The sequence below is a fragment of the Sparus aurata genome, chromosome 17 (assembly GCF_900880675.1).
Source record: "Sparus aurata chromosome 17, fSpaAur1.1, whole genome shotgun sequence".
NCBI lineage: Eukaryota > Metazoa > Chordata > Actinopteri > Spariformes > Sparidae > Sparus > Sparus aurata.
In genome coordinates, this window is record NC_044203.1 from 11,300,300 (window position 1) to 11,327,141 (window position 26,842).

At 40.8% G+C, this 26,842-nt stretch overlaps 1 protein-coding gene across 1 annotated transcript; it reads right to left on the minus strand.

Annotated features, from left to right (window-relative positions):
* Positions 1-1,143: 1,143 nt before the first annotated feature.
* On the minus strand, positions 1,144-14,703 carry trhra (thyrotropin-releasing hormone receptor a). The gene is made up of 3 exons (XM_030392875.1): positions 14,580-14,703; positions 8,640-9,476; positions 1,144-2,145 (listed from the first exon to the last, which is right to left on the minus strand). Exons 2-3 carry the CDS (start codon positions 9,444-9,446, stop codon positions 1,702-1,704), a joined length of 1,251 nt encoding a protein of 416 aa, XP_030248735.1. The 5' UTR covers positions 9,447-9,476; positions 14,580-14,703; the 3' UTR covers positions 1,144-1,701.
* Between the last annotated feature and the right edge of the window lie 12,139 nt (positions 14,704-26,842).

A 26,842-nucleotide genomic window follows, 5' to 3' on the forward strand; every position in this document is an offset into this window, starting at 1 on the left:
GACTATTGTTTATTCCTCGAAGTTCATGAAAACGTTTTGGAAATCGTTCTCTTGCTGTTGTGATCAGAGACATTCATCTAAAGCTCAATTCTAAGGCAATTGTGCTCATTGTTTTCTAATAGATAGTAAATATGGCCACCTCAATAAACCCATATCAATTTCAGGCTTATATTCCAGTTTGAACCCCGCCCATTTCGAGTACGGACACGGCTACCGTTCATTTTGTAGAGCAAACAGATACACGTATATATACTACAGGACTTGCTCATCCCTAATATTTACTGACGATCAGCTGGACTGACATCAGCCGTAGTGATTGCGTCATGTCCCGTTAGCAAGACAGCTAAGAAAACTTTGGAGTTACAGAGAGTCACATTTCCTTTTGGGTCAGCTATGCAACCCCCCCATACCTCCAGCGCCTGGACCAGGTACACCACTATGTGCGTCCTCAAACGCACCATCAAATCAGCAAAACAGATAGCGAGTCAAGTTTCATATAAGTCAACACCCAAACTGTCAAAGTAACAATGTAACAGATTAGTAACTGTGGTGTAATTACTGGATTTCTAACACAACACCCCCTTTCCAGGATAGGCACAGCGGGAGGGCGCAGTGTTTGCGTTAGCTTAACACATCACATGGTTTGTAGTTCGATGACAGACGAACACTTTTATTACGGAAAAACCTTTAGCATGGCGTTACTCTTGTTCCTAATGCCTTGTTGGGCGCAAAGATGACGACAAAGTCCCAAATGAGAGCTACGGGCTAGTGTATGTTTAAGCTGGCTGCTGGCGGGGCAGAGTGCTTGTACTCTTGCCAGTAATTAGACCCAGCCACAGGAACGGGTAGGCTAACATAATAACTGATGAGGTAACCTGGCCCAACATAAATGTAAGCTCCATGGTTGTAAACATTTTCACACTCCAGGATACACTGAGAGAACGTTTAAAGATCTTCTGTTTATTTTTGTATAAATAATTAGTTATTCTGACTGCAGCACGCACGATTCTTGATCACCATTCTGATTGTGCATCCAACGAGGGAATCTTGAGCTCATCAGAGAACAGTGACTTAATACATGTCTTGATTAAACTTTGATTAAATGTTTTGCCATAACCCCCCCACCCCCCCACCCCAGCCCTATAGAACCAACTGCTTAAACTTTCCACTGTTAAATGTGAAGTATTTACTTAAGGGTCTCGGTTGGACTGGAGAGAGAATCCAGTCACTTAACCATAGGATAAACTCCATGACACTAACTGCTCTCATGTACCTTTTTCCTATAACAGTTTAAGCTGAAGTTTATTTCAAAGGTGTCTCTGCATTTTATCAAAAGGACAAATTAAATCACATCCTGTGTTAATATGGTGATTCCTACATTTCAGACAACTTCCTCTGCAGAACCGAATAATTGCTGCCGTATATGTATGAATCAATAAACTGTACTTTTAAAAGAGTCCTGAAATCTCCCTTCACTTATTTTGTACAAAATGCTAAAAGGCCTATGGGTCAACTCATTTCACAGCATCCAATTTAGCTTTTGGCAAATGGTCTTGTGAAATAAAAGAAATATTTCTGAGTGAAAACACCTTAGAGGAATGAAATTGGAAGTGTCTTGGTATGCATAATGAAAAACTACTCTCAAATGTCCCACAGGTGAATCCGTACTGCAGCCATCAGAATCCTTTTTTAGGTGGCGAGTCAGGCTTTGACATCACCCCCAGACGGGCAAGGCTCCTTGAATGGCATTTTCTTAGCACTTGGCAGGATGCTAGCAGGTAAGTACTGATCTGACGGCGTGTTTATCTCGTCGTCCATTTCGGTGGTGAAGTGGTCGGGACTCTCCCCATTGGACGTCTCCTTGATGACGCTGTAGGTCAGCGCCACACTGTAGGACGGTGGTTTCTCCATGCGCTGAGGGCCACAGTGACACAGCTTCTTGAAGGCAGCGCGGAACTTCTGAGACATGGCGTTGTAGATGACCGGGTTGATGGCGCTGTTTAGGTAGATGCAGAGGCGGCAGAAGAGCAGGAACCAGGTGTCCAGATAGGCCTTGTCCAGGAAGGAGTTGACCACCACTAAGGTCCGGTAGGGCATCCAGAGTAAGGCGAAGAGGATCACCACCACAGCCAGCATCTTTGTCACCTGATGAAATTCAAGCATGTGTTAAATAATACACGAAATCACAGAAAGCAGTACAAGGCACGTGTTCTAGAGGTCCTTGTCACAGACCTTTTTGCTCGTCATAGCCGGAAAAAACAGTTGTGACTAATAACATTAACGGTGGTTTTGTTGTTCTCAATCGTCCCAGTAATCCATGACAGTGTGACAGTGAGCCAGCATGCACAACACCAGGACCCCGAAGCCGAAGCAGCGAAGTAATTATTATTTTAGTATATTTTAGCAGTAGTTGTTATTTTACACTTGTGCTTTTCCCATTCTGACATGTCAAATGTCTTTAATAAATACATGTGTTTTTCTTTAAGTTTACATTCCGGAAGATTTTCAGGAAATGATATTCCTTTTTTTTCATGCCATTTATGGTAAGCATTTCTTTCTTTATTTACATCCAGTAACTACCTCCTTTTATAGTAGTTATCATTCTTAGTGGCAGATGCTGCCATTCTAATGATCCACCCACGCACGGGGGATTCATAGGAAGAGATGCACATATGCAATCTGCCACTAGACTGTACTTTATTTTTTTCTTTTTACAGACATTCAACCTCAATAAATAATAAAATAGATAGGTAAAAAAATAAATAAATAAGGGAAATAACCTTTTTAAACAAAATATGCTCAAAATATACAAAGTATTTAACTTCCAGTGCTTTATTACACAGTGGCTTCAAGTGTTAATATCAGGTCGAAGACAGTGTTCCCTGTGAAAACATGGTTATCAGTGTTAAAACACAGACAAAAAAGAAACCAAACAAAACTGTACAGTATTCTGCTGTAGACACTGCCGCTAGTGCTGCAGCCAAACACATAACCCAGGTCTCCATTATGCAATGTGCTGAGTAGGCTAGATGATAAGTTTGCTGTTGAAGTCCCAAAATGCAAATGTGCCTTTTTGTTAGTGTTTGTTATATGTCTGTTCAGAACATCCTGTCTTAAACTTGTTCTTTTCATTTTCACGCTGGTTTAAATTTTTTTTTTTTACCATCGGTGAAGTGGGGGTCACATTTGTTGAGCTCAGCAGTAAACACCACCACGTGAATATGATGTTATTTCAAAGCTAGCAACCTTCAAATTGTAGACTCTGTAGGAAATCTCTGATGTATACATTGTTTTTATGCAATGGAAATGTATAATTCTGCTAAATATGTAATTGTAAAAGACTATCAGTTAAAACTTGTTATTTACAGTAATCCATTGTTAAATTATGTACAGTATTTTACTGTAATTGGAACTGTCACTGATGTTAGATTAACCTCTGTTTAATTAACCTCTCATTGCACATTTCCTGGTACTGTTGCTTCACATTAAGTCATTCAAATGGCATAACAGGTGTAGATCTTATTGTGAAGCTGTCACAGAGGACATATACCTGTGTAAGACCTGTCTACGTTCAGTTACCACTGAGCTCAGTGCTGAGAACAATCTTTTACCAAAGATGGCTCTACAAGACAAAATCTAGTTTAGTAATTTGTTTTCAGCACAGGATCAGTTTTTGTTTGGCGCACTGTGATCGGCCACAGCAGTTGTTCTTCTGTTGCATTTCTGAAAAGGTAGATTACTCAACAAATGAATTCTGGGACCTGTAGTATTAAATGAAAATTCAACAGAGATTATCAACAGATCAGAGGGACTGAAATCTAAAGGATTGTAACTTTAGGGCTGTGATAGATGCACAAAGTGTGGTCACGACACGACACGCTGTATCTTGTCTGTGAACACAGCTGCCGCTCCAACTAAGGCTCAACTTGTGAGTGTGTTTAATGAGATTAACACGGTGCAGCCACGCTCCTGCTCAAATATTGATGGTGTGACTGGAATTTTGGTCGGGCTTAATGCCAGAGTACCAAATTCAGAAGAGGGAAACCCTCCTTTGCTGAATATTCAGTTTGATGTTTTGCTTCAATGCGAAACTTGAATATCCCAAAAAACGGAAGATTTCACTTCTCATGTGGGTGCAGGACAAACCAGTGAACCAAAATAATCTATGATCCAGCGCACACCAAGATCCTAATTGAGGCTATTTCATTAACAATTACATTAAAAACAACAAGCAGCAAATGACGCATGTCTCATGTTGCTTCATCAGATGATTGATTTTTTTGGGTCCAAAAAAGCCATTTAGATAGTACTCCAGGAGTAATGACAAAAGTTCATTCATGTCTAGTAATGACAATTGGCAGGAGGTTAGTTTCACTGCCTGCCTTCACAGTGGGATGCATTCATGATCAACAAAGTGTTCAAATCAGGTCGTATTGGCCTACCAAAGTATGCTCGTAAAGCAACCACACATGAAAAATGGATTAAAAACCAACATAAAAATTGGAAAAAAGACCCCCCATTGTCACAATTTCTCCTTAAAAATAGATTTATTAACACGCAGAAATGATTACAAGGTAAATAGTTAATAGTGTGCATTCTTGAACATATTAATTGGTCAGTGCTGAAAGATGAAACAAAAGGGCTGCCGCAACTTTAGGGGCATCTCCAGCAGGTGACACGATGGAAAATTGGAAATGACATCATTTTCCTCCTTGTTACGTGAACAGAAAAGTCTGTTGTGTTAACCAGAAATACAAAACATATCAAATGTAGTAAAAACTGTGTGAAACCATGTCAGTTAAGGGAAGCTGTTTGACTGCTTAGCAGTTAACAAGATCCTAATCCTGCTCACAACAGACAAGAATGTGATCACACAGTAGTGAGGGTGATGCATTATGGGTGAAGATGGAGTGCAGGAAAACATTGAACAGTGGTCTAATAACTGAAGCTGTCATACTGCTCAACACCTGTTGATAACTGTTATCATCAGCTTTCAACAGTTTATTGAGGAATGAGGAGGATGACAAGTGACAAGGAATTAGCCTTTTTTTCCAATGACGTGGCGTTTAAGTGCGGTCACCAAAATGGCCTGAAAACACACAGTCTTTAAGAGTGTTTCCACATTGAGCTGGCTTAGCCATGTAGCTAACAAAACAAAAAAAAACAGAAGAGTACACTCCATCGTCAGCAGTGAGGTGTCAGGTTTCATAAATAATTCATGAAAACTGACAGTTCTACTTATAGGATGTGCTACTGCCTAAATGACATTAGCGTTGAAGTTCTTAGGACACTCTCCAGTGTTCCTGGCAGGTTGACTGAAAAAGAAGCTCAGCAGAGCCGTACCGCGCAGAGTCCATTCACCACTGTGACCACGTAAAGGTGACTGTGAATGAAGCGTGAATGCCGAACCAAAAGACAGGCCACACGGTCCTGCTGATGCTGTGATTTTAGATACAAGTCACATTTATTTGCATTTCACCTTGAAGCTATTTGCAATATTTTTTGGGGGGAAATATGGTTCTTTTGCCTCGCAGTTTATATTTTAGATTTGTGGTCCCGTGTTTCTGCAAAGTTATCCCCACAGAGTTGTCAGTTCTTTGCTGGAAATAAACTGACCAAAAACAGATCAAGACGTGTCCTACGACGTTTTCCTGATGACCAGACGTGCCACAAGTTTCTTTTGGGGGAAAACATACTCTGTATACCAGATCACAATATTTTCTGTGCGGAAATATCATACAAATTATGTGTACCTCACACCGAATTTTTTCTTTATAAATAATCAAACAGTGAAATCATTTTCTGGGCAATTAAAACAGTCTTTCCAAAAGCAACAATAAGCAACATCGCGACCTGAAGATTAATACAAATATGTCAGCATCGTAGACCTTTCTGATTGCAGGTCTCATGAAATATTCACTATTTATTCATGAGCTGTTGATTATTTCAAGGTAGCAGGAGTAATAAAATCGGTATACGCGATTTGAACAAAGCGCGGGTTAGTTAATATAATTACCGGATCCTGACGTGAAACGTGTATGTAATTAAATCTTATCCATATTTATACTGTGTCGCCTCAGCTGCAGCCAGGTGAGTCTAATTGGATTGGATAGGGGCACTGGCGGTGTCATCAGTGAGCGAAATACTTAATCTGAGTTCCTCAGTACATCTTGACCTTTAGGTAATTCAGTAAGGTGCACGGTGCGCTGTGGCAATTGTTCCTTGGGCGTGCAGCTGACCACCAGGAACACGTGTGAGTGTGTGTGTGTGGGTGTGCAGAAAAAAAACACAAACTAGTGTATGCTGATGGAGGAAAAGCCTATATTTGAGTTGGGGCTGATTAGACTATCCAATAGAGCGTGGAGCCCCCTCAGGGTACCACACCCCCTGTCATTCCAGGAAGGCTTCTTCCACTGATCTGATCAACAAACTTCTAGCTCGGCTATGTACCTGTGTGCGTCTGGCACGGCGTGTCTGTGCCTTCAGAGGATTCTGTTTATGTTAACAAAGTAGGGACTCTTTAGAGGGTGTTATAGGCTTTTAACAGGATGAAGACAATGTCAGAGGAAGATGAAACACTGGATGGATGTGGCTGCGACATGAGCTCTGCGAAGGGAAAGCATTCATCCGCATATAATAAAGCGTGATCCTGAAAAACCTTGCTGTCTTTTCACTTTTGTCTATTGGACTCAGCTTGGAGTATGAGGTGCTGTGTGGATTTATGTTTTAGAGTTTTAAAAAGGCTGGTCAGCTCTATTCCACCTATAAAAATAAAAAAAAAGGTGGGGGGGGGGGGAGACTGAGTTCTGGCTGTTCTTGCACTTCACTTCACACCAGACTCAATATGAAAGTGAATGAGTGCTGGCAGCACTTCATTGCGCTGTGTATCAGACTGAGTGCAAACAAATTTGAATATAAAGTGCATTTGAAATTTTAAAAAAAGATTGTATGTATGAATAATGTATGTCATGCTCCTGCAGACCCAAGGTCTTCTTTAACAGCTCAGAAAACAAACTAAACATTGTTTCATCAGAGAAGAACTTTTTGACTGATGACTCGTTTCAGAAGGAACATCATTGAATTAATTCTGTTTGGATGTTTGGTAGAGCCCGATGGATATCCTCAGCCGATATTGGCGTATCGTTGATCTGCATCGGACTTTAACAGCAATTCAGACGTCAAGTTCTCACTCCAAACTCATCAGATACGGCAGCTTGATCAGCAGCCTCGAGCTTCAAATGATGACACTCTGCCTCGCCATACGGCTTCAGTGTAACACGTTAATGGCTCCGTGATCCATCAGCAATAATGCGCAATATGCAACGCCCAAACGCTTGGGTAATTTTATAATTAAAGTGTATTGCTCAATTTTAAAGTATCCTGCTTCTGGGACATATTTTTGTCACGATTTTTTGATTACCAAGTTTGAGGGAAATATATGTGTGTGTATATCGTCCAATATTGGATTTTTCTTTTTGTATCCTTATCGGCATCAGCCCCAAAAATCGAGTATTGGTCGGGCTCTGGTATTTGTGTGAGGGACTCCTGCTGTGCTTATATGTACAGTTCATTTTCATATGCTCTGTATCTGCGAGTGGTGTTCTTAAGCAGCACAAATCAAATCAAAATTCCTGTTACTGTAGTTTTAAAACAGTTTGTTCTATCAGGGAGTTAACTAAATCATACCATAAGAAAGTCAATTTCTTAATATGTAAATGACTTTTTTGTTCATTATTAGTCATTAATTAACAAAGTGATTAAAGGGGAAAACATGGCAAAGATTTGACATAAAGTGGGGTCTTAAAAAAAAGTAAAACACATGTCAACAGATACAGTACTGGTGTATATCTTTTCTGATTGGTTCTGAGAAAATATGATGATGAAAAAAGATGCTTAGGATAACTGTTGATAATTATCAAATTCCAAGTGTGGTTTACTGTTTCGGTGCTTTTTGTCAAATTGTAAAATATCCTGCGTCTGTTACATATCTTTGTTCACAAGTGATGGGTGATTTGAGAGATCACTGCAAAAGAATGAAAAAAAAATTTAAAAAAAGAAAAGAAAAGAAACGTGTATATTGGCATTTAAATTGATATATAAACTTTTTATTCCCTAGCGCTGGTGGACATGCAGCGAAAGGGCCGTAAAGAGCGCCCCACAGTGCCCTCTCTTCACTATAAATACAATATATCACAACTTCCTGCACGCTGGTGCCCCCTCACATACAGTTGGTGCCCCTTTCATGTTTCTCGCCCCTGCCCCTCAAACATCCTGAGTCCACTGTTTCCCACATGGATATCGGCATCAGCCCACAAAATATCGGTGGGCTCTGTCTTTAGTAAATCTGCCCCAGTGTTCAGAGTCACTGGAAACATTATCTAACTGTTCCTGATAGTTACACCATTATCCTCATAACTATATTTTGTTGTCAAATGTTTTTTTTTTCCCCTCTATTTTCATGACATGATCCAAAGTGCTCCTCTCTGACTTACATATCATTTCTAAAGCAAGTGAGCATGGGAGGGTTGAAAAGCATCCCTCAAACGTGGAATCTAGCTGACACCTGTGATGCAGCTGGACTCGCTCCCCTCCTCCATCACCACACAGTGAACATGTGAATGAACAAACACTGTCCCCACCTGTCTGCGGGACGCAGCCGTGGTGCTGCTGGAGGAGCTGGCTCCGATCATCCTCCCTCCCTGGCTCGTCTCCTTCCTCCACTTCTTGGTGCTTTCCTTCGGGTGTGAAGGCAGCGGTTTGAGGAAAAGTATCCGGGCGATCAGTCCGTACAGAACCGTGGCCAGCATGAGGGGCAGCACGTAGAACACCGCGAAATCCGTGAAGTAGATGGGCAGGTAGTGAGTCCTGGACACCTTGTAGGCGCAGCTGAGCAGCACCACGTTGTCGTACACCAACTTCTTGGTGTCCGACAGGAAGAGCCACATGACGCAGTAGACGGAGGTGAGCGCCCACACCAGCATGATGATCTTCTTGGCCCGGGATAAAGTGCAAAGGAATTGCGCCTTGATGGGGTGGCAGATGGCGATGTAGCGCTCCACTGTGAAGGCGGTGATAGAGCAGGAGGACGCGTTGATCCCCAGGTACTGGAAATAAGTGATCCCCAGGCAGCCCGCGTACCCGAACACCCACTGCCCGTGCAGGGCGTCGGTGATGTTGGGCAGCCCGGCTGCGGTCAGGACCATCAGGTCAGCCGCGGCCAGGCTCACCAGGTAACAGTTGGTGGGAGTCCGCATGTGTTTGGTGGTCAGCACCACCAGGATCACCATCACGTTCCCCACGATGCCCACCCCGCATATGAGGGACACCAAAAACACGCTGACCACTTTGTACTCAACTGTGTAGTCAGTCCAAATACCCAGGGTCTGGTTGTCCTGCAGAGACGTGTCGTTCTCCACAGTCATGTTCTCCATGGTGAGGTTCTCCATGACAGCAGGAGCGGACTGGAGCTGTGCGCGCTTTGAGGAGGGGGGAAAAAAAAATCACAGCACAGAATCACTAAAAACCATCGCAGCAGCCCAACGACCACAGATCCTGCAAAAACTTCCTCTCATCCATATAGAACCCCTCAAACTCCCGCGACAAATCCAATGTGTGATCATGCAAATCCATCAGATGAAACTCCAAAATGTTTTCCTCGTGCGCGTAATTCAGAAAAAGTCGACTGAAGTTTGAGGAGAGAGGAGGTGTTGCAGGCAGCTCCGAGCCCTGCTCCTGTCTCACTGCTCACACAGTTATGACTGAGAGAGCTTCCTGCAGAGCCTCTCTGCTGCTCACAGCCTCACGCACACACACGCACACACACTCACACACCGGTCAGAGTGAAGACACAGGCTCACACTGTTGAGGACACACAGACATTGTCTTTGCATCGTACTACACACTCATGTGCTGGATGATGTTTAAAGGAACACAAGATGGGTTTTGAGCAGGTACAAAATAAAAATAAAAAAGCTTTTAAACCTGCACAGTGTAGTTTTGTGGAAGGAATCTTAATCAGAAGAGAAAGATCTTCACTGACCATTTATGTCTAATCACAACTGAACAAACAAACTGACCTTAAAGGATTTTAATTTCATACTGTTTTACTTGGTTTATATGTGGCGGACCCTGCCACCTAGCTCCAAACAGTGTTCTTGAGGATGTCTGAGAACAGCTTGTTTATTCACTCATGTAAAAAAATATATATATATATTTCTAGGTTTGTGTTATTACCTTATTGATACGGTAAATATAAAAATTCTGATTTTAAATAATTTTCTCTCCAAAGCTACGGAATGCCCCTTTAACCTCTTGTATTTAACATTTATAACAGTATATGAACAGGCAAAGAAATGATTTACAACACACTGTAATACAGTCGTTTGAAAGAAATAAAAGAAGCTTCACTTATTGCGTTACATACATTTTCATTCATGCATTTATTGCCATCCTTATTCTAAGGCTATTTTGACACAATAACACACACCCATTTGTATTAAAGGTGCAATATGTAAGAATTGGCCACCTGAATGAGCACTGATGGGCGTGGTTGTCTGGCTGCAAATTCAGATATCAACAGTCTTTTCCCCGGAATCAATGACTAAATCATTACATGCACACATTCAGATTAATTAACAGGTGAGTTTAATTCTTCAAAACTTGTGAGAATTCATTTTATTCATTCTTTCATTAAACATTATGGTTCTTGCTATGGTTTGTTATTAAGCATTCATTCAACTAGTTATCGGTTAATGATGCTTCATGAGAGGAGTAAAAGAGTAAACTTGAAAATGTCCTGATATCTGTTTACAAGATAAATAATCCGACACGGCTTTATCTTTGACAGCAACCTTAACAACAACAGGTGAAAGCAGTCAGTCAGTCGTGCTTCCTTCAACAACGCAACATCACAAAAATTAGATCCCATGCTAATCTAGAAACTGTCATTTGCAAACCTTCATTATATCCTGGCTAGATTATTATTCCGTTCTCACTCAACACAGCCCTACCAAACTTCAACTTGTTCAAAACGTGCAGCAAGATCACTCACAAAATCTCACAGACGAGTCCGTATTTTAGCACATTATGTAGCATTAAAAAACACCCATCCATTGATTGAATCCAAAAAAGATCATCTTCTTTCAAAGCAGTTCCAACTGTTCCCTGAAGATATTGTATATCACACTGAGTGAAATATTAAAACCCAAGACTCGTGTCTTTTCTTACTGTGCCATTCCATCAACTGGAGTTATTGTCGACGTCTGCATAAAATGTATTGTTGCCAGAAGTCAGCGTGACAATTTTGGGTTTCTTTGGAAGCGGGAGCTCAGAATGTAGTTCTGGAGACTTGAACGATGCTCAGAATGAGTCTGTACTGACTGAACCACAAGATCATCTCGTCATAAACACACTTAGTGCCACATTCACACTAATGATATGACATTGTCATGAAAGGGTGATAATTTTACATGATTTACTCCAAAATGAACCACATATTAGATGGATGTAAAAGCAGGGGTAGAGGTTAAACAAAGTAGAGATTAAAGGCATTAATCTACAAAAGCACAAGACCGTACATCGATCCCGGCCCAACTAAGCTTACATGACACTGACAATAACAACACAAAGATGGGTGCATAACATCTCATATACAATTCTTCAAATAAAAAAAAAAGAGAGCATCTTAGGGCATATGAATCAATAAAAGAACATGTTTTATTATGTTGGATACAGTGTTGTACTCTGTTTTAATAGCCATGCATTTTCTATAAATCTGGACAGAGAACAGAATAAATCTGTAAGCAGTTCATGTTAAAGATCTTCTGATACGAGTTATTCCTTGTTCTGACTGAGAATTTATGCGTCAACTCCAACGGTGAAAAGTAACTATATGCGTAAAATGGGACTAATTCCATTTTTGCAAGTTGTCTCCAAGTAAAAGTTTGATGTGCTTATGAATTATTTGATTTATTTCCATGTAATTATACCTTACAGTTCCACTTCAATCTATTCTGAAAGGGCAGACATTGTATTTTTTACTCCAGTACCTGTATGTGACAGCAGACATTGCTATGAAATACCTTGCATAAGAAGATTAACTGACACGATGTATGATGCGTACATATAATACAGTAGTATGTCTTGTTACGGATTAAACTGCCTTGAATCTGAGCTACATTTAAATACTGCTTCAAGGGTAACGCCACCGATTTTACACATTGAAGCGTACAAACAGGTCTTGTGGAGCACTGCTCAGTATGTGGGAAAAGTCTGAAGCCTTATTTTCAAGTTTTGAAAAGAAAGAAGAACGGGTGGAATAAAAAAAGGCCAAATCCATCCTGCTGTGTAGATTTTGATCTTTGTTTTAAAAAGAACTCCTGGTGCATACATTACAAACAGTGCTACTAAGCCACTGAGTGACATCACTAGAGGCAATTTATCAGATTTCATGCAGCTTCCTCTGGAGCCACAAAAGGCTTTATACTACTTATTCACACATGCAGTAGGACTCCCCAACATGTGCAAAACTGGTGGAGTTACACGTACCTGCAGGAGTATTACTGTTCATAAACTGAGCGATAACGAAAAGTTGCCACTGAGAGTGTTAAGGTCCCTGTTGCTCAGCTGCCAGGTGCCACAGGATATTGAGGAGATAAGAAGAGATAAAAAATAAACCCATAAAACACAATAAAATCGCTCTGAACCTCTTATTGAGTCCTTCAGGCACGCCGTGACCCTATTACAGGACTATTACAGTGATGGAAGGAGACACAAATGTCATAAGAAGGACCAAGGTCACTGTATAATATCACATTTCAGGCTCCATATCGTGATGATGTGTCATTTCAAGATGGCTCATACTGCTCACAGCATGACTCGGCATCATGGGAGACATGACTGCCGCCTATTTGTGCCACTTTCTTGTCACATTTCATGCAACCTTGGTTTGAAATTTAGTGCCGTAATACACATTGTCGCTAGTGAAATTGGCTGACTGGCGTGTGAACTATGTGTTCAATGTAGCAGGGAAATTGGGAGCCTCTCTACCTTTGCCTCAGTGTCTCTCTACCTTTCTCTTCCTATGCCTGCATCCAGTTGACTTCTCAAGCCTCATCGGCGAGGAAAGGACAGGAACGTCCCCGCTGTTAGATTACAGCATCGCTATGTAGGAAAAAAGAGGGGTGTGTTCTCAGGGAACAACACCCATGGGTGGCATTGGAGCAGCTACCCTCCTTCGGGGCAAACACCTGTAACATTAGATGGAGGAGCTGAGGGAGGTTGCGTGCTTCTGCCAGAGCTGCCTCTCAGTGGCAGAGGGGGAGAGGAAGTCCTCCGCCATCTGCACTCGTTTCCATCTGCAGTATACAATAACTATACGTGATTAGCACCCAGCGCACGCACACACGCACACGCTGTGGTGTTTAAGGTCCCGTAGCAAAAAATATAAACAAACTGGCTGAGGTTTCAGGCAGTCACTGAACACACCTACAGATTAAGTGTGATTGTTATTCCCGGGGAGACTGCATGGGCTCGGGTGAAAGAAAAAGGAAGAGAGAGCATTGGATGAAAACTATTCACATCTCAGCACAGTAGGCGCTGCAGCTGTTTATATTACTGCGCGCAGCCTTCCCGGGAGGCTGGTTTAACAAGGAGAGCTGAGAGCAGTGTGCAGGAAAAAAAAAAAAAAAAACTGCCTGGAAGGAAGCGCGGCTCTTTCTTCAGGCTGCTTTTTGAACTGTGAGCAGATTATCCACACAAAAGTACGATTGGCCGACTGTTAATGCCAGTGTTTTCAGAACGTCAGCAATGGATTTCCAAGGTTCTGAGCGCTCCCGAGCCTCCTTACCTCTCTCTGGTGAACCCCAGGATCACTCCAAAGATTTTATGTCGGCGTGCAGGTAATTTACCACGTCGTATTAATTCATTGTCACCTCTGTATTGATCCCCGCCGCGTCCATTGCTCCGCCAGAGTAGAGCTAAATGAGGTGTTCGGTTCAGGTGGGACACCGTGACAGATCATCACTCCTCACAGCAGGGGGGGGCAAGAGGTGAAATTCGCAGGTGGCCGACAAATTTTGTAATTGCTGCCTGTCAAACGCATCCATTGGAGGTGTCAGAAAACAGCAGGCCTGCCAAGTAATTTAAAGTGAATATTGATTCTATTAATTTGAATGGTTACGCTGGCTCTACTTCATCACTGATGTAATAACACTGGAGACAGAAACGCACGTTTGTTACGGGCTAGGCCTCTGAATCTACCAATAAAGTAGCTTGCGGTGAATGCCGGCCTCATTAAACTTTAGGATCATAAATGCAAAACCATTGATTTATGGATTACTGAACTAAATAAAGTTGTTTAATTGAATTGTTTCCATCACGCTGAAAAACAGTCTACTGCCGAGTATCATGTCAGTGTCAGCCGTGAAAGAAGTATCCAGATGTTTACTTAGTGGAGCTATAATTGATGTTTCTTTTTTAAATCTTAACTGACAAACATAATAAAATACATATAACAAACATGTGAATATAAATGTATCGAATGACAATGTGAAAGTGGTCGTGTGTCGTGAGGAACTCACAGAGGATTGTCCCCTTGAATCTTCAGCTCCGCTCTGCTTTCAGGTGAGTTTCAGCTCATTGTAACACACTGGACTGGTCCTCTCTCACCGCTCTCATAGTGGCTCTTTTCAGGCAGGTAAACGCTCCAAGCGGCTGGCTGGTGAACACAGTGGAGCATTTTACAGCTGAAAAAGCCAGATATTTCCCCTGAAAGACCAAAAGCAGAGCTGGAAAGACAATTGCAATCACATTTACCAGCTGGGCAGAAACACAAATACAAATACATTTTACAATACAATACATACTGCTGGCTGAGTAAAAAAAGAATACGCTTTCCAACAGATTCTTCATATCAACTTAAAAGATGATGAGATATTGTGACCAGCTTCTCTCTGGTGCTGCCAAGTGGCCAAAAAATATATTATTATGTATTTATTGCAGCATGTTTGACCCCCTTCCCTCTCGGCTTCACATGTCATTTCACACCCGAGTACACTTGTGTACATAGCTGTATTCACCTAGTTGGTTTGCCATCCGCCAATATACGCAAAGAAGAAGAAGCAAACACAACACACAGCATAGCAGCACACTGCCTTGTTTTGATGCACTTGTGTTCACACACCAATCAAACGGACCGGACTCGGGTGGTGTGTTCTCAGATCAGAGCCTGGGATCCTGTGATGTGAAAGCACCCTTAATTATAGCATGGTTCATTTTTTTCGGATTAGCTTTTATTTGTTTTTCTGCCAGGAGTTGTTCAAGAGAAGATTGATTGAGACTGGAATCAGATAGAAAACAGCTGGCCCGGTTCAGCAGCTGAAGATAACGACATACCCCAGTGCTTCTGAAGATAAGCATTTTAACACATCATGTATTTGTTTGATCCCTGCAACAACAAACAATAAAAAAATGTAAACAAAGAAATTCCCAGCCGAGCGTCAGTCAGTAGATAATGTGTTCCATTTGATTAATGCAACCTGTCCATAGCAGCGTGTTACTGCTGTAGTTGGTGAAGGTGAAGTTAATTCTGACTAATTCATTTACTGATGGTGGTTTAATCTTTAACAGTGTGTTGTGATTTATAAGATGAGGAAATCAAGAGTAACTTAAAATAATAATAAACACTTTTCACACACATAGGGGTTGATAAAATATATTTTTTTAATATGACTACAGTTCTAAAAGAAAAGGTACGAAATTCAACGATAAAATAATTGATTGAATGTATAAAGAGTAAATGGTGATCATATACAGTAGGGCTACACTGCCACCTCGTGGTCACACGCTGCTACTGACACATCAAACAGTATGTGGACTATGGCTCATTTCATAAAGATGCTATTGATCACGTATGATGTTGAGGTCTACTGTATGAGACTGTGTTTACCTTTTAATTGCATTAAGGTGTCACCACATTTCTATCACAGTAGCTGCAGATAGCTTTATTTGAACTTTTTGTTCCAAACATAAGTATAAGCCACTTCCACTGGTAAACTGGGGTGAAGCCAAACAAACGTCTGCAAAATGTGTCTGAGCTTTGGGAAACAAACTAACTTGGATTTTATACCAGTTTAGTTTTAGCGCTGTCGAACTCTTTTAACATGACGCTCCGGGTTTGTGCTGAAGGTTCTCCTCCCCTTTGCCTCCACATTCATTTACATTTATGTAAATACGTTCCTTCACACTTTCCTTTTCAGGCTGATATTTCACCTCCAGGGATTTTCTTCTTTTGCAGAGTGATCAGTGGGGGACATGAAACAAAGCACTTGCACGCTCCCTGCCACATTCCTGCACAAAACCATACAGCCCCCCCTCCATATTTTATTGTTAATCCTTCTGTTTAACTTGCAATGCTTGCTTTTTTTTTTATCTTCCCTGATGTTTTTTTCTACTTGCTTTGTTTATTGTTTATGCATCAAAACAAGTCAAGTCCCTTCACACTTGGCAATAAACCAGATTCGGATTCTGAGAGCCAGCTGTTTAAAGCTGTGAGGAGAGAACTCTTCCTTTGTGTCTTTGCAATCTTACTTGAATATCTTAACAAATCCTCAACAGTGACTCTGTTAATAAAATGCATTTTTCACCCATGGCAGCTTTTTAAAAGAGACGTCCCTTTACTACTAATTGAAATTTCAAGGTAAACATCCCAACAGAAATTCCGAGGCACAACTGCACCGGTTGCAGCGGTGCCAGCAGACTACTCAGTGCTTGGCTCGCTGTTTTTCACCAAAAAAAAATAAATAACGCCTTTGGCCTGAACTCAAGACTTTCTCATCTACCTAATGAGTGAAACTCATCCCATCCCATCCCATCTGCGCCATACTAAACAGCTGCCCTGACTTTGCTTGCCATTCAGCCCACGCGAGGATACGCAGAGCTAAAATGAACTTGACTGTGCATTTGTTAAAACAAATGAAATCCGCTGGCTAAAGCAAAAAATGTTTGTTGCGTTATAGTCAGGGCGCCGTTGTAACCGTGCACATCGGAATAGCTGTGAATACCTGATGGAGACGGAGGGGCAGAAGAAACGAAGAGACAGACATCATCAAGAGCCATCGAGAGCGTCGTGAGGCAAAAGCAGCTGTGGCGTGAGGGGATAACATCGCCTTAATTATGATAAAGGGACGATAAAGAGAAGAAGGGCCGACGAAATGGTGGAATTAATTATCAGAGTCGGCTCGCTTAATCACCAAAAGGGCTTTTTTCTTTTTTTTTTCCTTTTTGTGAAGTCTTGTCTTTTTGTGAAGCATAAATCTTTACCTGGACACACACACACACACACACACACACACACACACGCTGGCGCTGAGAAAGCCATTATTATTCTTCCATTATCCCACAGCGCCTGTGTTGAGGTCAGCCACATCACTTCAATTAGGACAGTCACTGTAAATTAACTTGGAGGTCCAAGTGCTAAATATTTCATAACAGTGTCTGACGCCAGCGCCACACACAGCCTGACACTGAACCCTCAGTCATCCTGCTGTCTGCATGCACTCTCCTCTCTGGGAGGCTTTTTAAGAGCTACTGGAGGGGTTTGCGTGCCAGACATCCCAAACAAACCCTGGGGACTGTACACACCTGCTTATTAATAATCTACATAGCCTGCTGTCGTGACCCACTACCCTGCCGGAGACCTTAGGATGCTTTCTGGCTGCTGGTGGTGAAGAAACATCCCGTATGGTTTGTTTTACTTTAGACCGACAACATGTTCGTCTCTTCAAATACGTAATAAAGCTCCTAAATTAACGATGGAAGCTGAAAAGATTTTCCCGTCTTTCAAATTCTGGGTCTTGCTTATTCATTTGACTTTTTTATCTTGAGTCCTGGACTTGGTTGCAGCGGTTATCCAACAGTCTGTGTCGATTATTTGTGCCATCTAACCAACAGCAGTCAACTCAACCAACTAGCCACAACTTTAAAGAGGCCAATTTGTATAATTTTACATGTATTTATCTCTTTTTTTATCGGCTATTTGTGGTCAGATTGTAATGTGACATGACCTTCCCCGTCCCTCTCGGCTGCCTATACTCTATACTCATCTCAGATGATGTTGGATTGTGGATTTCTTCGTGAAGGTTGGATTTTCAGCGACGGTCCAGAGGATTGTGACTTCATGCATGTTCTGGAGTACCTGGTCTCACTGCCTCTCTCCGCTCTGCTAACAGAGAACAACGGTAGCTGACGGTACTTTATGAATGGACTCTACTGACATAAACCAACAACAACTAATAATTTTTTCATCTCTTAACAATGCAGCATTCAAGAACACCCCCTCACGGGCCCCTGTCAAAGAGCTCAGGGTGTTGACCTGGCCTTACAAATTCTTGCTTTATCATTTTATAGCAGTCCCAATATTTGGTACTTGCTATCTTTTGTAGTTGAGTGTTGTAGGAACACAAGCCGTTGTCTCTGCATCTTAAAGTGGTCTCATTTTGGCCATGATTACCTTTAACCCAAATCAACTCCTTTTTCCAGCATTTGGGACTGAAAGCCCCCATATCCTGGCCTGGCAAATTCCTCTCCTCTCCAAAGAGTGGGAAGATGTTGTTTTTCTTGCAATAAACAGATCACCAGAGATCTTCTTTGTAATTTACAACGACAAAGCACATCTGGTCTGTTCCTCTTCCTCCAAAGAAGATGAACTCCTTTTCCCTAGGTCAAACAAGGTCAAGCCCAATGGAGTTTTCTTTGGTCACACCAAAAGGAAGAAGGACTGGTTTCTAACATAGATGTGGTGATTTAAGATGTTTTACTCTACGTTTCTCTCCCTCTGGAACATTCTCCAGTGGGGGAAGGCTTAATGGGGAACCTTATCTGTGTGTTCTTCTCCTCACATGTCCAACTGTTATTTACGATCGTTGTTGTTCCTGGGTCTGACATACCATTCGCCCTTTCAGTCTTCTGTTCTCACCCAAAAGTCTTAAATAACAAATAAACTACATCTCAATTTCTTAAATTTAACGGATCCCGAAATAGAAAAATCTGTCATTCAACAGATCTTTCTTATGTTATTGTGAAGCCCAAATGAAGTTTATTACTCAATAAGTTTGAGGTCAACGGAAACCCCCTCCCCTTTGTCGAGGGAGGAGAGATTTGAAGATCATCATTCCTTGTGTAATACTTGTATTATTTACCAGTTAAATGTCTGATATGTTTTGTTAAAGATAGAAATACAAGGAATATGTATAAGTCCTTGGTTCTACTGTGTGTTGTATACTTTATTGTCATATGTTGTATACTTAAGTGCTTCATGTCTTAATCAGGTTATAATTCTTTTGAATGACAAATGATCATTATCATGTTGCATCTTTTCACGAAGGCAAACATTCGACTTTTAAGATGGTGAAGTTTTGGGAAGGTTAACACATGATTTCAAAACATTAAATACAATAGTATAGTTAGATTAAGTTTTTGGGAGCCTCAACTCAGATCACAGGAGGTGTGACACTGTCAGCCAGCCCCTGCTACAGGTCATAAAAAGAGACACTCTCTCATTCCTCTTCTCTTCCTGCTCTTCTGCTCTTCTTCTCCGGACACGCTCTCCCCCTGTCCTCTTCTCCCCCTGCTTCTTCTCCCTCTTCTTCTTTCTTCTCTTCTTTGTTTTTCATTTTTATTTTATTTTTATTTTTAAAGTAATCTTTACTTTTATTTTTGCAACAAGCTAAGACAAGCGAATTGAATCCCTACTTTAAGTATTCACTTTTATTCAAGTTTTAATAGGACAAATTCTTTTCTTTTTGATTTTATACTGTTAAAGTATCACCGCCTGGTCCAGAAGAAGTTGAATTAGTTTCAGAACCAGAACTTGACTACCACTATTTGAAACCACCAACAAAAGTCTTTTTCAAGACTGTAATCATCTGATGAAGAACGTTGCAGTCCATCGTCTGCCTCAGAAGCCGTGCAAGGAGTCTCCGTAAATAGAGCCTTTGTGTGCTCCCAGCCGAGATCAACTCTGCCCCCAGCGCTCCCAAGGCGGAAACCCGCTGGGCCTTCGGACCAAGAGTCCCTCAACAGAGTACCGGCCTTCCCTCTGGCTACTGGACCGACGCGCCGTGCCGTGGTTCAACCCAGAACTCTCAAAGAGACCAAGCTTCAGTGCCTCCTGACGCCCAGACAAAACAGGCTGAACGTCTTCATACAGCTGGATCCACACACGTGAGAATGAGTGGTGTCTAAAGTTCTGACTTCTGTCTAAAGTTCTGACTTCTGTCAAAGTTCTAACTTCTATCTTATGAACTTAAAAGAATTAAGATTAGGGTCTCGTTAGTATTAAAAGATTACTCCCGTAATATTTAATATATAAAAACCCGACCCTTTAACTTTACCATCTACCGACGGTCACACGACTTTATTACTTTCCTAATTGCAGTCTTTACATTTTCTGTTATCTGTTGTTCGTCTAAAATTGTCATGTCTTTTATTTTACCCAAATTATTTAGTCAATAAACATATAATCGTTTGTCTTTGTCTGGAACTTAATTTTAATATGGAGAACCGATGGATACGTGCAAAGAATTCACTACTTCAGAATATTGAGACTGAATATTGATTGATATTGAATAAATTGATTTTGAATGGACTCTAACTGTCCAAGCCAACTGGTACAGTTAGGTGTTTGGAATAATGTCCTCCGGATTATTCCAATAACTAAACACGGAGGTGGTGCCCCCTTTAACGAGTGTAATATTAATTGCTAGTGATTAATAATCATATATATATATATCAAAGTAGTGTGTGAGCAGTGTCCCCTACATCATATATTTATGGTGCTGCCCATGTCAGGACCGCACACCATAGTATCCTACATTATTATTATGGTGCCCCGTGTGAGGCCACCTCAAAACCACGGTTCTCTGCATTAAATTAACTACAGACAAACATCGGTTGTAATAATCAAAACCCAAGCTGTTTTAATATCGTCTGACTGTCCACCGAGTCATTAGTGTGATACTTAGCTTTATATTATATTCCTAACTGCACACACCTTGAATTGTGCATGAACCTAAAATTTCGCTGAGCTTTAAAAGTTGCTTAAGATAAAATTAATGTGTATGAATGTTGCATTGTAACCAGATCTGTGAGCGATAAGAAAGCCTTCCAACATCGCTTATGTTGGAATGAGTGTGCCCAGGTCCTGCGTGTCACCAGGCCTGTGAGTTAAAGGCTGTTTAGAGCCACCGCGCGTTATTGTTGGGTCCTGATGCTGCGTTGTACCAGATCGGTGATCAAATTGCATGCATAAGTGTCACTGTACACTTTTTAATAATCGATTTGGATAAAGTCATTTCCGCTGCGCGACGACAGGGATTTGATTTTATTCCTAAGTTAAATTGCAATCGGCTGCGAGACTCCAGCGATATGTTTAATTTGCTTAGACCCTCGCGTGTCCTAAATTAGCGTAGCTAACTAAGGAGGGCCACAGCTGTTTTACCAGTGCGAGGTTGTTCGTTAAGGTATCACTCTGTGTAGTGTAGTACCAAGATCGGTTGCCGTGGCAACAATCCTGTCAAGAAGACAGTGTATTTTGATTGTGTAAAGGCGACGAAATCCCTTTCTCAAGTCCATATTGCGAAAATACCTGTAAAGAAAAGCAATGCTTGTAGCTAATTAAAAGAAAAAGTTTAGACCGTGAAAAAGGGGCGAAGAAATCCTCCTACCGGTTTAAATTGTGAAACCCAGAGTAAATGGATGAAATGCTTGCTGCGAATTAAAAGAAAAAGTTTAGACCGTGAAAAAGGAGCGAAGAAATCCTCCTACCGGTTTAAATTGTGAAATCCAAAGTAAATGGATGAAATGCTTGTTGCGAATTAAAAGAAAAAGTTTAGACTGTGTAAAAGAGACGACGAGATCGCTCTGTCAGTTTAAATTATGAAAATACCAGTGAATTAATGAAATACTGGTTGCCGTTTGAAGGTTTTCTGAAGTGCTGGAAAACTGTTCGTGTAAAAGAGATGAAGAGATCGCTCTATCAGTTTAAATTGTGAAAATACCAGTAAAATGAATGAAATACTGGTTGTCGTTTGAAAGGTTTTCTAAAGTACTGGAAAACTGTCTGTGAAAAAGAGATCACTCCTGGCCTCCATCGCCCAGAAGTTGCTGTTGAGTGAAAAGTGAACTCAACTGCTGTGAATTCCACAGCTTAGAAGTTACCCCCTCAGTGGTCAAACCACCACTGAGCCAAATCCAGCTAAACAAGTGGGGGTATATCAGTGGGTGGAGCTAAAAAAAGTCTTGCCTCTTGACTTCTTGATCTGCTGCTCAAACTGCAGTAAGACATCCCAAATTTGTGATAAGCACCCATCTGTGCTTGACTCTATTAAATTAAATTTGTTAAATTACTCCTAAGTGGCTGATTGTGTTAACAACAAATACCTTTAAAATAACCTGCTTTGAGGATTGACTTGGTAAATGGAATTGTGATCTTTTCAGCTTTAAACACGCTGAAATTCCAAACAGTGAGTTGATCAATTGTTAAAAATAAAACTTGTAATACTGCAAAACTTAACATAGTAATTTGATGTGTCTCATTACACAGGTAAATCAAATAATTAAATTGTAGAATCACACATTTGATAATTTAATCCAAATTTAATTAGAAATAAAATTTTCTTTCATTATTTGAAATTTGATTTTGATATATGCTACGCGTATCCAAGTCGAACAATTAAACTGTTAACTAGTATCAAGGTAGCTTTACGATTAGATTCAATACTTAGCTTTTGTGTTAACACACTAGCTCTCAGACCCTTTAAAACTTAGATGATTGCAGTTTAAATCAAACCTCAAGTCAATTAACCAAACAAACTCCACTTTTAATTCAAATTAAAAGATCATATTAGATGAATAAAATAAGCAAAGTACTGATGAAAGAATTTAAAAGTACACGCTAAAGACAGGTCTAACTACCGATATAACTGTCAAACAGGGAAGACAGAAATCCCTTAAGAGTCCTACAAGAGGCCTCATGAAGCCTACTTTGGACCAAGAATGAAACAAAAATAAAGGAAGAATACGGTGTAAACTTGATAAATGCACAAATGTATTATCTGAAATAATCTGAAGGTCGTGACTCCAATGAGTCTTACAGCTAGTCATGATAGTCACTAACACTATAAGACTAGTACTTCTTACTAACCCTCAGAAGAAGTTAGGGTTATCAATATTGTTTCCTCCTCCCTTTTCCTTTGCTATATGATTAGACCTTAGCATATGATAGAGACAGACACCAACTCTGATCTTGAAGTGTGCCATGAAGATGCCTCGACGACGGACAGTGTGACTTCATCGATCCAAAGTTCCTGCTACCACAGACATTGGATCGAAGTGGGGGAATATGTAGGAACACAAGCCGTTGTCTCTGCATCTTAAAGTGGTCTCATTTTGGCCATGATTACCTTTAACCCAAATCAACTCCTTTTTCCAGCATTTGGGACTGAAAGCCCCCATATCCTGGCCTGGCAAATTCCTCTCCTCTCCAAAGAGTGGGAAGATGTTGTTTTTCTTGCAATAAACAGATCACCAGAGATCTTCTTTGTAATTTACAACGACAAAGCACATCTGGTCTGTTCCTCTTCCTCCAAAGAAGATGAACTCCTTTTCCCTAGGTCAAACAAGGTCAAGCCCAATGGAGTTTTCTTTGGTCACACCAAAAGGAAGAAGGACTGGTTTCTAACATAGATGTGGTGATTTAAGATGTTTTACTCTACGTTTCTCTCCCTCTGGAACATTCTCCAGTGGGGGAAGGCTTAATGGGGAACCTTATCTGTGTGTTCTTCTCCTCACATGTCCAACTGTTATTTACGATCGTTGTTGTTCCTGGGTCTGACATACCATTCGCCCTTTCAGTCTTCTGTTCTCACCCAAAAGTCTTAAATAACAAATAAACTACATCTCAATTTCTTAAATTTAACGGATCCCGAAATAGAAAAATCTGTCATTCAACAGATCTTTCTTATGTTATTGTGAAGCCCAAATGAAGTTTATTACTCAATAAGTTTGAGGTCAACGGAAACCCCCTCCCCTTTGTCGAGGGAGGAGAGATTTGAAGATCATCATTCCTTGTGTAATACTTGTATTATTTACCAGTTAAATGTCTGATATGTTTTGTTAAAGATAGAAATACAAGGAATATGTATAAGTCCTTGGTTCTACTGTGTGTTGTATACTTTATTGTCATATGTTGTATACTTAAGTGCTTCATGTCTTAATCAGGTTATAATTCTTTTGAATGACAAATGATCATTATCATGTTGCATCTTTTCACGAAGGCAAACATTCGACTTTTAAGATGGTGAAGTTTTGGGAAGGTTAACACATGATTTCAAAACATTAAATACAATAGTATAGTTAGATTAAGTTTTTGGGAGCCTCAACTCAGATCACAGGAGGTGTGACACTGTCAGCCAGCCCCTGCTACAGGTCATAAAAAGAGACACTCTCTCATTCCTCTTCTCTTCCTGCTCTTCTGCTCTTCTTCTCCGGACACGCTCTCCCCCTGTCCTCTTCTCCCCCTGCTTCTTCTCCCTCTTCTTCTTTCTTCTCTTCTTTGTTTTTCATTTTTATTTTATTTTTATTTTTAAAGTAATCTTTACTTTTATTTTTGCAACAAGCTAAGACAAGCGAATTGAATCCCTACTTTAAGTATTCACTTTTATTCAAGTTTTTAATAGGACAAATTCTTTTCTTTTTGATTTTATACTGTTAAAGTATCACCGCCTGGTCCAGAAGAAGTTGAATTAGTTTCAGAACCAGAACTTGACTACCACTATTTGAAACCACCAACAAAAGTCTTTTTCAAGACTGTAATCATCTGATGAAGAACGTTGCAGTCCATCGTCTGCCTCAGAAGCCGTGCAAGGAGTCTCCGTAAATAGAGCCTTTGTGTGCTCCCAGCCGAGATCAACTCTGCCCCCAGCGCTCCCAAGGCGGAAACCCGCTGGGCCTTCGGACCAAGAGTCCCTCAACAGAGTACCGGCCTTCCCTCTGGCTACTGGACCGACGCGCCGTGCCGTGGTTCAACCCAGAACTCTCAAAGAGACCAAGCTTCAGTGCCTCCTGACGCCCAGACAGAACAGGCTGAACGTCTTCATACAGCTGGATCCACACACGTGAGAATGAGTGGTGTCTAAAGTTCTGACTTCTGTCTAAAGTTCTGACTTCTGTCAAAGTTCTAACTTCTATCTTATGAACTTAAAAGAATTAAGATTAGGGTCTCGTTAGTATTAAAAGATTACTCCCGTAATATTTAATATATAAAAACCCGACCCTTTAACTTTACCATCTACCGACGGTCACACGACTTTATTACTTTCCTAATTGCAGTCTTTACATTTTCTGTTATCTGTTGTTCGTCTAAAATTGTCATGTCTTTTATTTTACCCAAATTATTTAGTCAATAAACATATAATCGTTTGTCTTTGTCTGGAACTTAATTTTAATATGGAGAACCGATGGATACGTGCAAAGAATTCACTACTTCAGAATATTGAGACTGAATATTGATTGATATTGAATAAATTGATTTTGAATGGACTCTAACTGTCCAAGCCAACTGGTACAGTTAGGTGTTTGGAATAATGTCCTCCGGATTATTCCAATAACTAAACACGGAGGTGGTGCCCCCTTTAACGAGTGTAATATTAATTGCTAGTGATTAATAATCATATATATATATATCAAAGTAGTGTGTGAGCAGTGTCTCCTACATCATATATTTATGGTGCTGCCCATGTCAGGACCGCACACCATAGTATCCTACAGTGTCAAAATCTCTCTGGACTGACTCTGCAGTAGATTGAGGTCACTTGTTGTACAGGGTGTGGAGACTGGCTCCTAATTATAGTACTGAGAGCAGCTCAGGGCATTCCCCTCACAGCCGCTTTGAAATTGCACGCTGTGTGAACTCCCAAGTTCAGTTTTGAGCGCAAGTGATGTATCAATCCTTCCCATGAAGTTCTGTGAAAAACAGATGTGTCCGAATACATGGTATCGAGTGTTGGGGTTTCCCCCTGGATATCGGTGTTAGTGTCCCTGGTGAAACCAAAAGTCACTGTTGACCTGCTTTAACGCAGTCTGTAAGTAAGTGGATGTAACACACAGTATAAAACATCTTACATCACAAACAAAACTTAAACTTAACTTAAAGCATCCACGAGAAAGGTTCCTTTTGTGTTGACTCTGGCGGCCCCTGTGGACAGGATCGGTAATAAAGATCTGGATCGTGTTGGAAATATTTTAACCTGTTTAACTTTTCAATACATTGGTAATCCTGATCAATGTATGAATAATCAATAAATACTCAAGTGTAGTTATCATTATTTTTTTTACTACTGCTGACAGAGTGCTAGAAATAATTGTGTAAAGAAGGAGTGTGTTAAGGTCAGGATGACTTCGTTGGAAAGTGATAGATAAGGGACATCATGGAAAAAAGGGTGTTTAACCTCGAAAGAAGGAAAGAAGTTGCACTGGTATGAAATGTGATAGGGGTTCGCTCTCATGCAGAAAAGAAATATTATAAGATACTGAGTATATGGAGGATGACACAATGATGTCCGAAGTTCAGATGTGAGTTTTGGTTGGGAGGAACTCGAAAGAAGACTTTAGGCATTAGCATAAATGTGAGTCCCACTTACACACCTAATCATCATTGAGCTCGTTTGATTGCATTTATTTTTAATGAAAACGTTGATGGCGATCAGAACTCGGAACTCACCCGGCCCAAGTGGAGATTTTCTTTTCCACAATCTAGTTAACACATGCGTTTGAATTGGACGCAACA